Source organism: Vidua macroura, chromosome 13 (genome assembly GCF_024509145.1).
Source record: "Vidua macroura isolate BioBank_ID:100142 chromosome 13, ASM2450914v1, whole genome shotgun sequence".
Classification (NCBI taxonomy): Eukaryota; Metazoa; Chordata; class Aves; order Passeriformes; family Viduidae; genus Vidua; species Vidua macroura.
Genome location: NC_071583.1, coordinates 15,824,559 through 15,839,431, shown reverse-complemented (window position 1 = coordinate 15,839,431; position 14,873 = coordinate 15,824,559). Strand labels below are relative to the sequence as shown.

The 14,873-nt window shown below is 40.0% G+C and overlaps 1 protein-coding gene across 1 annotated transcript; it reads left to right on the top strand.

Annotated features, from left to right (window-relative positions):
• Positions 1-1,707: 1,707 nt before the first annotated feature.
• RFT1 (RFT1 homolog) lies at positions 1,708-12,179 on the top strand. Its single transcript, XM_053989311.1, has 13 exons — positions 1,708-1,770; positions 1,880-1,965; positions 2,470-2,586; positions 4,157-4,346; positions 4,892-4,993; positions 5,722-5,856; positions 6,764-6,842; positions 7,102-7,152; positions 7,751-7,881; positions 8,715-8,859; positions 9,187-9,292; positions 10,294-10,543; positions 11,408-12,179. The coding sequence occupies exons 1-13, from the start codon at positions 1,708-1,710 to the stop codon at positions 11,570-11,572; spliced, it is 1,620 nt and encodes a 539-aa protein (XP_053845286.1). The 3' UTR covers positions 11,573-12,179.
• Positions 12,180-14,873: the final 2,694 nt, after the last annotated feature.

The following is a 14,873-nucleotide window of genomic DNA, read 5'->3' as shown; positions in this document are numbered from 1 at the left end:
CTGGTAGTTTATAATGGGTTTTAATCCTCTCTAGTTCATCCACCTTTATAGAGATCAGCACAAGCCATGACATACTGGAAGTATTTTCATTTCTGCCATCACCCTTTACTGCCACAAGAGCAAACTCCAGAGTCTGAGGTAGGACAATATTTTAGTTGCTTTTTTTCATTTGATAACTGGAAAACTGCTTAAAGGAGAGGGGAATGGTAATGCTTCCTCCCCTCTAGCTGCAATCAATACTCTTCTATAACTCTAAATCTATCTCTGCAATTGCTCAACACAGATTAGTTTCTTCTGTCCCTCCCTATTTCCCTATCTTTACAATGGAAAAACAATCCTTTTTTTTTTTTTCCCCTGGTGGTTTTTTCCTTTGTTGGTTTGTGGTTTATCATAGGATTTACTCCTCTGCTACATACATCTACATCTATACATCACTTCCAGATTACTTAAATAATGTTATTAGGAAAAATGACCAAATGGGGGGAAAAAAGCAGCCTGGGAAGCTTTACTCTGAACATGGAAGGAATAAAGAGGTGGGTGAAATGGCTCAGAGGAGGAGCTTTCATGCAGAAGACAATTGATGGAGAGTGGCTGCTTTGCAGGAGGTTGAAGAATTTTGGTTGGTTCTCCAGATTCTCTGAAGACCCTGATTTAAACTCCTGCTGTTCATAGTCTATCACGAAGAAGCTGTAATCAAGTAGGGCTCAAATACATCCCTCCCCCATGCTCTTTGTAGCTGCTGCTGTTAGACAGGAAAAATCTCAGTTCAACTCTAGCATTGCTAAGAAAAATGTGACCTCTGAGCTGGAAGCGCTGTGCTTCTGAAGGGAATGTTCTGTAACATAGATAGAATCTTTTTTATATATCTCTGCTTAAACAGGGATCCAAAATAGTCTGGAACTGTCCTGACTTACACTGAGTCCAAAGTCTTGCCTGTTTGGCAGGCTTCAATGCACGGTATTATCAAATCCAATCTGTTGCTATTAAATTGCATCTTGGTATTTGAAGGTGCGTTTGAGGTGGGTTTTTTTTGGGTTGGTTTTGTTGTTTGGTTGGGGTTTTTTTGGTTGTGTGTGTTGGGTTTTTATTTTTTTTCTCCACAGAATGAAGATCCTTTCCCCTTCCTGCAGCGAATGTTTTCCCTACATTTTGGTTATGTTTCTCTTTAGTTCAGGGAAGGCTGGTGGGCTTGCTCTCAGTTTAGAAAAGTATTGGTGGAACTCTTCAGCAATCTTTGGGAAACAGCGCTTGTTGAATGTTACCGCATCTACCGCGCATCTCCTCCCGTGAGCCAGGCTGCAGTTTTGGGCTGGCTTCGGAGGAGCCGGGGCTGTGGCGCTGCGCCTCATTTTTGGCGGGCTGAAGTTCTTGGCCATTCACCCTTTGTCGCGGGCGCCACCCTCCGTGCCGTGTCCCCTCAGTGTCCCGCCCTGTTGCCCGGTGTCCCCTCAGGGCTGGGGCGGCGCCGCCGCGTCCCCTCAGCGCCGGGCCGGGTCGGGCGGTGCCGCCGCGTCCCCTGGGCGCCGGGGCGGTACCGCTGTGTCCCCGGCGGGCCGGGCCGGGTCGGGCCGGGCGGTGCCGCCGCGTCCCCTCAGCGCCGGGGCGGTACCGCTGTGTCCCCGGCGGGTCGGGCCGGGCGGTACCGCCCCGCTGACGGCATCCGGCGCGACGGCGGCCGCGCCACTTCCTGGCGGCGGGAGCGGGGCGATGGCGGCGCAGGACGTGCTGGGCCAGACCGCCCGGCTGGCCTCGTCCAGCGCCCTGCTGCAGGTGCGGGGCCGCCCCTCCCTCCTTCCTCCTCATCCTCCTCCTCCTCCTCTTGCTGCTGCTGCTGCTCGGCGGGGCGCCGCAGGTGCTTCCCGTGCGGCTTCTTTCACAGGTGCTGTTCCGGGTGGTCACCTTCGGGCTGAACGCCTTCACGCTCCGCTACCTGTCCCGGGAGCTCATCGGCGTGGTCAATGTCAGGTGAGGGGGCGGCGGCTCGGCGGGCACCCGTGAGGGCTGCGGGGCACAGCTTGTGCTGCTCCGTGCCCGGTACTGCGAGGCTCTGACTAATGCTGGGCAGTCTGCTCTCGGCCGTGTCACAGCGTTTGGTCATTTCACGCCTCCCCAGGTTTTGGCCTGAAACACCGGTAGCACTGGCCTGGTTTTTGTGTTTAAACCATAAGTTTGGGGAGAAAAAACTAGATACAATGTGCTTTTCCTATAGGATATACTGTATTTTCACATTTGGTCTGCAGCATGTATTCTTGCCATTTGAATCATCAAAATCATCACAGGAAATTACTTTTCCTCTGTTTTTAGGAGATGGTGATAATTTTAGCTCATATAACCATGTTTGCACACATGTAGCAATTTGTCTGCCAGGCAGTTGTGTGTAAAAACTGATGCTACTGCATTAAGGATTTACAATTTATAGAAAAGAAATTGTTTTCTCTCCTTTTTCCCCCCCCTTTTCACTCCCTTCAGGCTGACTCTGCTGTACTCAACAGTTGTCTTCCTCGCCAGGGAGGCGTTTCGCAGAGCTTGTTTGAGTGGGAGTGCCAAGAGAAACTGGACCAAAACAATTAATCTCCTGTGGCTGACGTAAGATACCTTTAAAAGTTTACTTCCTTAGAATTTCTCGTTTTTGTCTGGGAGCTCACAGAATGAGAGGAAGTGTTTATTTACTGAGGTAATTATTTCAGAAGCCTCAGTTATGTTTCTGATCTAGAACTGTTGTAGGAAGCTGCTCAAGTCTGGTCCTTTAGCATTTTTTGTTGGTTTTTGTTGATTTTTTTGTTGGAGCACATGAGGAAGTTCGTTGCCAGAAGTGCCATTTTTTCTGTTGCTTGAGTTTCATTTGGGCTGTAGCTTTTGAAGGAAAACCCTGTTGCACCAATATGTAGCCCTTTGATTTTTCTTACTCTTCCTGCTCAGTTTTGTTCTTTTATTACCCAGTGTGTATTTGTGAACCTGCAACATAAATGTTTGGGTAGGAGAGATGCAAAATTAGATAACAAGGAGGAAGTAGGGTTGCCTCTTTCAGCTGTGGTGCTGTTTATAGCAGAACAGCTTAAATTCCACAGGACACTGCAACAAGCAGTCATGCATTGCAGTGTGGATGAAGTGGATTTTATGGCTTGTTTCTCCCTCCTGGTTCCTCATTCTCTCTGCTTTCTCCCTCTGTCAGCTCTAGCTGCTGTGTAGCCCTAACTGGGCTGGGCTGGGCAGTAAATTTACCTGCCTGATATGGTTGAAAACTACCCCTGCATGATCAAATAGTATTCTCCCACTGGGGCACCTGACTTTCCCTGGAACTGCCCAGCTGTTAACTGGATCTGGCCCAGGAAGGGGGGGGTTATGTGTGGTCATCTGCATCCAGGTATGAAACCGAGGGATTGTTCCTGTCAGGAAGAGGTCTAATAGTAATATTTAAAATACATTGTTTCTGTTCTCAGAGCTATACTGTAGTCAGCTTTCTGCTGTGTGATAGCCTTTCAAGTGAGCATTAAATGACAGAGATGACACTGACTGTGTGCATCTTTTATCTTTTTTTGTTTTGAATTTTTCCTTGTAGAGAAGCATAACTTCAAATGAAGGTTAACCTTGGTGAAGCATCTGAAATATGTGTTAGGAGCTTGATGTCTAGTATCTTAGGGGTCTGGTAGTGTGAGGGTCAAAGAGATCTTGCTGCAATGATGTAAAACTTGATGGACTCTGCCAGAAGCTCTGTGTTTCTGAAACAGTGTCAGCAGAACAGGATGTGCAGGCTGATGTGGGATCAGAGTTTTTTGGTCCTAAGGCACAAAAGTGCAGATATTTGACATTATGGGTCTGGAGTAGAAAACAGACAACTCAGAAAAATGATTTCTATGTCTTGTAGAGTGCCTTAAGGGTGTTCATTACAAAGGAAAATATTCATTCTTGGTATGGTAAAAACGGGAATTAATTCCTCAGGGCCTTTTTTTTGTGTAATCATTGTGGCCATATGTGATAGTGTAATCTAACTTCTGTTTTGTTTGGTTTTTTTTTTGTTTGGTTTTTTTTTATTATTGTTTTGTTTTTTGTGGGGTGTTTTTTGTTTGTTTGGTTTTTTTTTTTTGTGGTTTTTTTTTTTTTTTTTTTGTTTCTGCTGAAGTAACATTTCCATTAATTAGTTTTTATATTTTTTTAGAGTCCCTCTTGGTGTGTTTTGGTCTCTTATCTTGGGCTTAGTCTGGCTACACTTGCTTGAAGTACCCGACCCTTCTGTGGTTCCTCACTATCAGGCTGGTGTAGTGGCATTTGGCCTTTCTGCCATTATTGAACTCCTGGGAGAGCCATTCTGGGTTTTAGCACAAGCTCATTTGTTTGTGAGACTTAAGGTTAGTAAAGTCTGTGGGGTGTGTGCATGTGGGGGGAATCTCTACTGAAAAGAACAGATTACTGACTTAGATCTTTGTATATTCAAGCATATAAAACCCCCTGTGTGTACTGTTTAGTACTGCGTGGCCTGGTTTGTAACATACCCAGGAATCTGTACCCATTAAAGCAAGCAAGTTGGTTTATTTAGACATTATTACCTTCAAGATCCTTAAATTCTGAAACACAGGTTTTGATTGGAGGGAGAGACACACTGCTTCCACAATTCTGTGTGAAATATTGAGACTATGATAGTCTCAAGCAAAATTTTATCCCTTATGTCCTGTACAAAGAACTGGGAAAATGCAATGGAGGAACTGTGAAATGCTAGAATAGAAAACTTACAGAGTAATGGCAATCTAAGCTGGCAAGCTCAGCAGAAACTGCCCTGACTTTGGAAATCTTACATTCCTACATCAATTCTGTGCATTAAACATCTGTATTTTAAGCTTGTGTATGTGGTTAAGCTGCCAGAAAATAACCCTTCTCTGTTTTGTGTTTCTTAAAGGTAATTGCTGAAAGCCTTTCAGTAGTGTCAAAATGCATTTTGACAGTTACTTTAGTAATCCTTTATCCTCACTGGGGCCTTTACATTTTTTCCTTGGCTCAGGTAAGTTCCCTTTGTTCTCTCTCAGCTGAATTTTAATTTTCCTTTGACATTTAGCCTGCTGAAGAACTTTGGGGAGCTGAGAGAAGAAGCTCCTGGGAGGTTTAAGATTTAGAATTTATATTTGGTATTTTCCTAATACTCATTATTGACTTGGTGCTTTGGCATTGAGCTAAAGGGAGGTAGAAGGAAACACCTTCCATCTGTGAAGGTACATCTTGCAAATAAGGTTATGTTATTCTAGTCACACAGAACCTTATCAGCCTAATCAAGTGCTAATCAAGTGCAATTAATTCAGGTTAAAACTTTTTCTTGATGACAATGAAGGAGGGATAATTTTTCTCCTTCAAGTTTTTGCCCTGGCTGTTGTAGATTGCTTATAACTGATGGAAATTGGAAATGTTCTATGAGGTGAGAGATGTAGGCAGTAGCTACTCTGTCAGCTTGATTTTTGATTGAGTAATTGCTTTATAATTGGACCTTTAACGTTCTATAAATGCTGAATAAAGCAGGAAAATGAGCAAAGGCCTATGATAACCTGCAGGTTAAAAAAAGATAAAAAGATCAACAGCATTCTTAAGAACTGTTAAATCCTTACCTAGTTTAATATTTGGTAGGCATAAGAACTACTTACATTTTCTTTTCACTGTATTTTCACCTAGTATATAATTCTGCATTTCTAAGTTAAATTTGTTTCACTGTTTTTCTTTTCTCCTTCCTGATTTTCCTAGCTTTTATATGTCAGTGTTCTGGTATTGTGCTATGTAATTCATTTTGTGATGTTTTTGGGATCTCCTGAAGCCACAAAGAAATCATTTCCAGTTGCTAGAGTGAAAGCTTTATTACCTAGCTTCGTGGAAGATGAGGTAAGTTGTGCAATTTATTTCTTGATTTTCTTCTTAAAATCTCACGTGAAGGCACTTTGAATGTTGCTTTTAGACTGGGGAGTTAATTGAGTGGTTTTGGGGTTATTTTTGCACTCTAGAAGATAAGATTGATTAAGTTAAAAATATTGTATAGAAATTGTGTTTGAAGTTTATATTAGTAAAATTTTTGTTAGAAAAACTTCATGAAACTTGAATTTGTGATTTCGGGTTTACTGTTGCTGACTTGGTGTGTGCAAAATATTAGTAGACATTAACTGGAGATAGACCATCTGCACTGTGCAGGGGAATGACCAGCTATCACTGCATCTGAGACAGAAAACAAACCAGAACCATGTAACAGTGGATTTTTGGTACTTTGATCTCTGCACAAAATAACCACAATGTTCCACAGCATCCTAGAGATACACAAATATCTCTCAAAAATGAAGCAAAGAAAGAAAAGGCTCATTGAGGAAGACCACATTCTGGATAAGATTTACAGATTGAAAATATAAAGGTGGTTCTTGGTTGCAAGTCTTAAAAGGACAGTTTGAAGAGCAGTGAACAATTCATGTCTCCAGTGAGGGTGGAAGTTATATTGGCACCTTAAACACTCTGAGTGTTTTTTTCCCTAACTCTAATCTTGATCAGTATTTTCTGTAGAATGCTCTTATGGGTACTTTCAGCAGCAGCACTCTTCAACAAGGGAACCAGTTTTTGCCAGATCAGTGATGTTGGTGCTTGAATTCAGCAATACTTTACATCAGTGGTTAATAACTGTGGCATTGTGGGTTTCCTCACCACTGCAGTTAGAGCTACCCTGCAGTGTTGCACTGCCTTGCTGTTTTCTATTTCTACTCTGTAATGTCAATCACATTTGTTACATTTTAGTATTTTTTTTTTGCAGACCTTTGTTAACTGGAAGGAAGCACGCTTGACATGGAGTTTCTTCAAACAATCCTTCTTGAAACAGATTTTGACAGAGGGTGAGGCTTGACATAGAAGTGTGAGGGAAGAGGGCTCATGAAAACTATTTACAAAATTGACTTAAAGCTTCAGAAAGCTTGGGTGGTGGGAGCTGAGGTGCATGATTGCCAACCTGAATGGAGTTTTTGAAGGTTTTCAGAACTAGGTGCTGTGCTATTTGACTTTCTCTTGAATACTTCATATTGGAAGTGCCTGAATAAGTATTGGGTAAGATTTAGGGGCTTGTTCTGAAGTTCTTTATTTTGGACTTACTTACAGGTGAACGATATGTGATGACTTTTTTGAACGTGTTAAATTTTGGAGATCAGGGTAAGTGTGATGGTATTGTGGAATGGTGACAGAGTTTTCTTAGTCACTGCTCTTCATGTGGTTCTGAAAATGACTTCGTGTTTGAAGATAGCTTGAAAGTCTGAGAATGTTTCAAAGCCTTTGAGCTGCATTTCAGGGAATGATTAATATAAACTTTAAGATTATAGAATAGCCTGGGTTGGAAATGACCTTCAAGGTTATCTAGTTCCAGCCCCCTGCCATGGACAATCACTAGATTTATATCTTTCTCTTCTCCTGTATCAGTAAATCCTTACATTCCTGTTCATATTCAGTGAACTTTATCAGGATCCTCTAAATTCCTCTGCAGCAACAGTTCAAAGTGTGGTTTGGTGCTGTTCTAGATTCGCTTCTGTCTAGTTGGTGCTTTTGTCTTACCTTTGCCATGGGCAAACCTCGCAATTTTAAGGTGTAGTTGCTTGATTGTCAGAATTTTTAGAGACTACTGCTTCAATGTTGCACTAAATACCACTTGTTTTCTCTTTTTTTTTGGAGATGTTAAATTAGATTTCATGTTGTTATTAAAGATTTGGAATTAAAATATGTCTAAAACTCTGAGATTGCTTTTTTTTTTTTTAAGGTGTATATGATGTTGTGAATAACCTTGGTTCACTGGTGGCCAGGTTTATCTTCTTGCCTATTGAGGAGAGCTTTTATGTATTTTTTGCTAAAGTGTTGGAAAGAGGGAAGACTGTAAAGGATCAGAAGCAGGTATGTTTGTTTGGATTAATTACATGTCAAATGCTTGATTTTTGTTACAGATAAGTTGCATCACAGAAGTGCGTTGGACAGAAATGTGTGTTTAGATTTGCTTATTGAGGCTGTTAAAATTGAAGTGGAGAATAAAAATGTTGAGTGAGACTGGACCAAAAAGAGGATAGGTAAAATAATGAAATGGAAATGAAAATATGTAGTGATGTAGTGCTGCCTTGCATCAATAAAGTTAACTTTAGCTGCTCCAAGTAGTGTGATGGAAAGCCTACTCTACTGTGTATTTCCAGATATAGCAAGCCATTATTTAAACCATGAAATTCAGTAAATAAATGCTATCTGGAAGTACTTTATTTACTTAAATGTAGCTGTTAAATAATGTGTCTGAAGAGTGCACTTTGGGAAGAAAAGAATTGGATTTTTCTTGTGTTTGAGTTATATGAGGAGGATTAATGAAGAAGAGCTTTGTTCCATAGAGTCATATTCTTGATCACTCATGAGGGTCAGCCTGTAGCAGTCCTGCTAATTGCACATCAGCACACAATTAAATCCTGTGCTACTGGTCTGTGGTGGGCTAAGGGAGGTATCTCTGTGTGTATATTTGGTATAAAACCTACCTGGTGTGTAGAACTGAAAAAATGGTGGAATAATAAATCTGTAAAAAGTGTTACCAAGTTAAGAGCATGTGTGTGGATAATTCTATAACAAAGGATAAGTTTCACACCTTTTTACACCATGCAAACTGATTTGTTTCTCTGAAGGAGCATTTCTGCATGAGAGTGGCTATTATTGCATTGATTTTGGTTCATGTGATTTACTGTGGTTTTTTTCAGGATGATGTTGCTATGGCTGCAAATGTATTGGAATTGCTGCTGAAACTTGTGCTCCTGATTGGCCTCACCATTACTGTTTTTGGCTATGCCTATTCTCAGCTGGCTCTGGATATTTATGGAGGCTCAATGCTCAGTTCTGGAACAGGTAAAGATTTATAGACCTGGCAAAAAAACCACCACGCTTTAGGAAAAAACCCCTACAGCTATTATGAATCTTTTATAAATCAGCAGTTGAGGTTTTTTCCCTGTGAAACTGCTATTGAAATCTGTGATTTAGCTCATCAGAATCCTTCGTCTTGCTTATTTGTGTTCTTGTCGAGATATCTAGACAGGAAACTTGTTCAAATGAACTTAAGCTTCCCTTATTAGCATTAACATTACAAATTCTATCTCTTAGTATCAGTGCCTGTAAAAACAAAGTGGTTTGATAAAAGATATCGTTAATTATTTCTCTTTCTAATGTGTTTGTTAGGTCCAGATCTCCTCCGGTGTTACTCATTGTATGTCCTATTTCTTGCTGTCAATGGAGTAACAGAATGTTTTACATCTGCCTTAATGTGCAAAGAAGAAGTGGACAGGTAGGAAACAGCATCTACAGAATGTTCCTGTGAATTTATTTGTGCTGACCTTAAAAAGGAATTGGTGCTTTTGCACAAAATAATATCCTGCCCCACAGAAAAGCAACTCCTTGCTAGGCTGTGTGCATTTAGATTCAGATATAGAAGCTTTAGCAAAAGTGGAAAAGTTTGGGTAAAAAAGGTCAGAAACTAAGAAATAAAGATTGTTAACTTAGCTTTAGGCACATCACTAACTGGTAAAGTAATTTAAATGTGTGTTTTCTGCACAGATGAGCTTGAAGTTACACTTTTTAAGACTAGCACTTGACTCACTGAAAGTTTGCAACTATTAACATTTTTCATGTACAGGTACTGGACATCCACTTAGGAATGGCCCAAGCTGTGGGTGTGAATCCAGTGGTTTACTACTTCGTAGGAGGTTGGACTAGGTGACCTCCTGAGAGCCCTTCCAGCCTGGATTATTTCCTGGTTCTGTGTTTAGGCTGTCCCTGATGTAGCTCTTTCAAGTTAATTTCAGTGAGATCTATTTTCCACAATCAAAGTGGGAGCTTTTTTGACTTCGCAAGGGCTGCTTTCACCACCCCTTTAAAATGTGCACTAATTTTCCAAGTCACTGTTTATAACAGAAATGAAATAAAGTGCCAATTTGTTCTTGAGCATTCATTTTCTTTAATATATTCCTAACATAAAATAGCAAAAAATGCACAAGTTTTTACATTACTAATAATTGTTATTAAATTTGATTTTCTGCAATGAGTGCACGACTGATTAGTGTAATAGAATTTCGTTCACATAATGTAGTTCTTGGTTTAATTTGGTTGATGTATTTTCTAGTCTTTCAAATGATTTTTTTTTATCCTCTCATTTCTCAAATTTATTTTCACTAGAAGATGGTAAGAGAAGTTCTGTTACCGATGTTAGAAAATAAAAGATCATTAGTAAATGAATGCTGGAATTGCATGCATTGTTAAATTATTTCTTCTTTTTGGTTTTTCCCCTAGGTACAATTTTGTTATGCTGGCCTTGTCTTTCATATTTCTGTGCATCTCTTATTTCCTGACCCAGTGGTATGGCAGTGTGGGCTTTATCCTTGCCAACTGCTTCAACATGGGCATCAGAATAGCTCACAGCACGCACTACATCCATCACTACTTCAGAGAAAGCACCCACAGACCCCTCACAGGCCTGCTGCCCTCACCAGCTCTGCTGCTGCTTTACATCCTCAGTGCTGTGGTCACTGCTTTCTCAGAGGTGAGCTCCTTCCTCTCTGCTCTCACTGACCATGCTGCTGTCAGGTGACTTTTGTGTCCACAAAAAGGGGAATGTCATTAGGAAAACAGGCTTTTGAGGGTAGGCTGGGAGATTTGCATTACAGAAAGGCAGGATATATTGTTAAGAGACTCATTGTATCAATGTTCTCTGCCACCTGTACAAGGTGGATCTGACAAGTAAAATAAAATTTAACACATTTCTGCTGCATGTAGTTAATCCATGTTCTTCGTTATTAATAATGGAAATTTTGCAGTGGCACCAAGAAACTGGCATTAAAAATTCTGTAATAAAAACAAGTAATAACCAAAACTAGAAGAAAACCAGAAATTGCTAAGAGCACATTTAATACATTTATTCAGTACAAGATGGTAATTGTGCAGGCTCATTATTAAGTGGATTGGAGCTTTTCAATATACAAAAATTTGACAGCTTGAAAATCCATTATGCCTGAGAAAGGAGAATTTTATATTTTGGAGTGGGAGATTTCCAGTTTTGTTAGAAAATAGCCTGATATGTTGCTGTACGGTAGCAGACTTGCCTGATGACGCCAGCAGAGTTTTGTGTCATCTCAGTTAACACATTTCTGCATACTAGATAACAGCAGCTTCCTCATTTACCTTCAGCTATCTACTGAATGGTTATTTTTTGCTGAACTTAAGTAAGCGAATGTTGTGACTCCTGAAGATGGTTTATTGTAGGGTCAGTGCATGTGCACAACTGCACTTGGCTTGATAGTGACGTTGATGTGTTGGACAGAGGTGTTGGACCTTATTTCTTGCTGAGACAGGAAATGCACTTTGTGCTGACTGGTTTTCCTGCAATGCCTTGTTTTCTTTGTTGTAGGTGTTGTTCTGCTGTGACAAGGGCTGGATGGCCAGGCTGATCCACATCAGCACGGGTGCCCTGTGCCTTGCAGCAACCCTGGTTACGATGTTCTGCACAGAGACCAAGCTCATCCACTTTGTCAGGAGCCAGTTCCTCTCCCGTTATCTGAAGAAAGGAACATGACCTGCTCCTGTGCAGAACAAACAGTTCTTGTATGTGCTTGCAGGAAAGGGCTGTGTTTTTTTCCATGAGATCTATATGGAAGAAAGGTTTCCACTTGTGTTTGAAAGCATTGATAAGGGAGTGGCAATGTTGACAACTGCCACATGAATATTATTTTGTCTTCTGAACTGGTCAGTAGAGCAGAAGAGAGGTGAATAATTTTCTCTTTATGAATCGTTCTTGTCTAAGCTTTTCTTCAAACAGCCTCTGAAGATCTAAGCTGCACCCCCTGACATAACCTGGTTGACAGACTGCATGTGGAGAGCTCCCCTTCCTGCCACTGGGCAGTGTAGGAAGGTGTGATGTGGTTTAGAAGGCTCTTATTTGGCATGGGTGCTGCTTAACTGGGGAGAAGATGGTCAGGGGAGAAAACCCCAAAACCAACCACAACAATGAATGCCATAAAAATACCCAGAAGCTGAGGAGAACCCTAGAGCAAGGACCAACCCCAGTGTGAGTGTTGTGGAGCAGAACACAGTGTGGTGCAGAGGGATTGAGCTGTCACTGTTTGAAGTGCAAAGTGGGGAACAGAAGATCCTGGCGTTTACAAGTAAATTAATGCAAGACACAGCGTGTGTCCCTGCTGGCTCTGTGAGATTATTTCATTCAGCAGATCCTTCCTGTCTGAGGGCATTGATTAACTTGTCAGAAATACTCTGAAGCCTTGGCTGGAAGAGGTTTTGGGCATTGTCTGCAGAAGGTGTTGAGTACAATCACTGATGGTGCAGTTCATAAGGTTACTCATAAAACTTCTTGCTTTCATTCCATTGTTTTTTGGGTACTAACTTATCTCAATAAAAATTATTTTGTCCTTGCAACTGAATATTAAATATATTTAATAAGATTTTTTACAAGGAATGATGCATATTGAAGATGTCTTCATTGGATAGTAAATACTTCCTTTTATTCCAATGTTTTCCTCTTATCTTGTTTCTTTACTTGTTCAATGTCAACCTCTGGATTGGTTTTTTTTTGTTTGTTTGTTTTGTTGTTTTTTGTTTGTTTTTTTTTTGTTTTGGTTTTTTTGGGTTTTTTTTTTTTTTGAATTGATGAAAATTTGGATGTTCAGAAGTTCTAAAATTCTGTGTAAGGCTGCTGGTTTAGGTGTACTAATGGTGTATTATATTACTGATCTAAGATCTGAACTGGGCAGTTTCAGAATGTACAAGTGGCAGGTTTATAATCATCAATGTTCCCCTTTGCAGTTTTTGGATGGACCAAAAAATGTCAAGGTATGAAAAATCTGTGCTCAGATGTGTGCAGTTGAAAGCTTTTAGTTTAATTATGTAGCAACTCTGCAGATCCTCAGACTGCTTAAAATAACCTCACTGCAATGGCATTGTGGAGTTCATTCTGGTGACCTCAGTGCCCAGGCTGAAATGCTTTCTAGTGTCAGGGCCTTCAGCTTGTAGTTATTTTCTAAACTCTGGTAGTTCCCACGTGGAAACCATTACCAAAGATACTTTATATGAGAATTTGGTGATTGAAAAACTACCATAGAGAAACCAAAATGTGACAGTGAAGGGAAGGGAGTGGCCTTGCATAGCCAAGGGCAGTTTTCTCCATTGCCAGGCTGGAAGGAGTAGATAGTGTCTTGCTGATTCTTCTTACGCTGTTTTGAAATCTGTCAAAATCAAACAAACTCTACATTTTTCTGTCCTCTTAATTGAATTCAGTAGTTCACTGCCTTTTAAATTTCTCACTTCTGAATGGTCCTACAGCTTTTTTTCTCTTTTCTGTCAGGTGTGGATTTAGTTATGAAGTAAAGCTTCAAATATTGCAGAGGGTTGAAACTTCTTTATGATGTATGGTCAATGCTTACAACAGTTGCTGCTTCTTTACTTGTTAGTAGTACAAAAAATCAAGACATTTGAACCTGTGGACTGTGTTTTAAGGTCTGTCTTTTTCTGTATGCCTTTGGGATCCTACTGTGGTAATATCTCAATCTGTACAGTGAATTTTATAGCTCCTTGGAATGAGAAATTTTGTACAGCCCTGCACCTAAAGTGCTTTGGAGATGGAAGAACTTCTCATACTAAATTGAAGCTTGAAGTCATTCTGCCTTGTCTGCTCTTACAGCCCCAGCTGTACACTGATATTACTTCTGCTACTTGTAATCTCATAAGTAGGGTGATGTGAGATCTTCTTCTTCAGTGATGTGACCTGTGTAGTCTCATAAATATTATTTAATATAAATGAATTATTTAATACAATATGAATTAATTTAAAGACAACTTACATTTTTATACCAGTTTGTGTTATTTCATATTGGAAATATGAATTGTCTTATTTCATATTGGCAAATCTCATGTCTCAAATGCTATTTTATATGAATCAGGAATACAGTTAAAGTAACTTAATGATTCCTCATTAGCAAATTAAGGACACATTCCTCATTTGAACATCATCTGTAGGCAGCTCAGTGATGGTTGACTGGTGTTTATGATTTGGGATGCTTTATTTTTAATGTTTTATGTGGCAGGAAACTGAAAGGAGAGACAGGAAGTAGAGACCTATGAAACTGCTGGTTTCTTATTTATCAGTGGGATCCTTAATGTCAGAGATGTTAATTGCTTTATTGCTAAAGCAGCAAACTCTCAAACTCAGGGACAAAGATGAGATTGAACTTGACCACGTTTCCCTTTTGTTTTAGCCTTGTTCATCAGTCAAAAGCACAGCTGTCTAAAGTGTCATGAAACTGTTTTGCAGAGTTCTGAAATCTTTTAGTTTCAGCCAAAGGGGAATGAAACATTTTCTTTGGTGGGAAAGGTTATTATTTCATGCTTTGTGGTGCATTTTTCTTATTTGTTGGATTAATGGTTTTCAAGGTAACATTAAATAAAGTTTATTTCCTTTATATTTTGTTTTTGTCTTCCACTTGATGATTATTGGAGTTTTATTTGTATCATTGGTACAGATGATGCTTGAATTTGGTTGGATTTTCTAGGATATTTTATGTATAAATTCAATTATCAACCTAAACATACACACCATTTCCTAACACACACACACAGATGAAATTTGCTGTAGTAGTTTTGTGAGAAGTGGCATCATTATAGTAAATTTTCCCCTCTTTGTTTCTGTAAAATTGTTTGTATGAATTGGAATGGCCAAGTTCCTCTGTTTGCTTTTACAATGCATTGTGATAAAAACTGATTCAGTGGCCAGGAATAAATCTGATATTTAATGAAATTTTTTAGCTGAATTAGTTTGTGAATGGCAATGCTGCTATTGGGAACTAGCCAATTAACCAGTTGTTCAA

What these genes read in the sequence shown, in the direction of transcription:
- RFT1 (XM_053989311.1), top strand. Translation starts at nt 1,708, where the DNA reads ATGGCGGCGCAGGACGTGCTGGGCCAGACCGCCCGGCTGGCCTCGTCC. An exon ending in CGTCCAGCGCCCTGCTGCAG is followed by an intron (nt 1,771 to 1,879) that starts GTGCGGGGCCGC and finishes CTTCTTTCACAG; the next exon opens with GTGCTGTTCCGGGTGGTCAC. An exon ending in ATTAATCTCCTGTGGCTGAC is followed by an intron (nt 2,587 to 4,156) that starts GTAAGATACCTT and finishes ATATTTTTTTAG; the next exon opens with AGTCCCTCTTGGTGTGTTTT.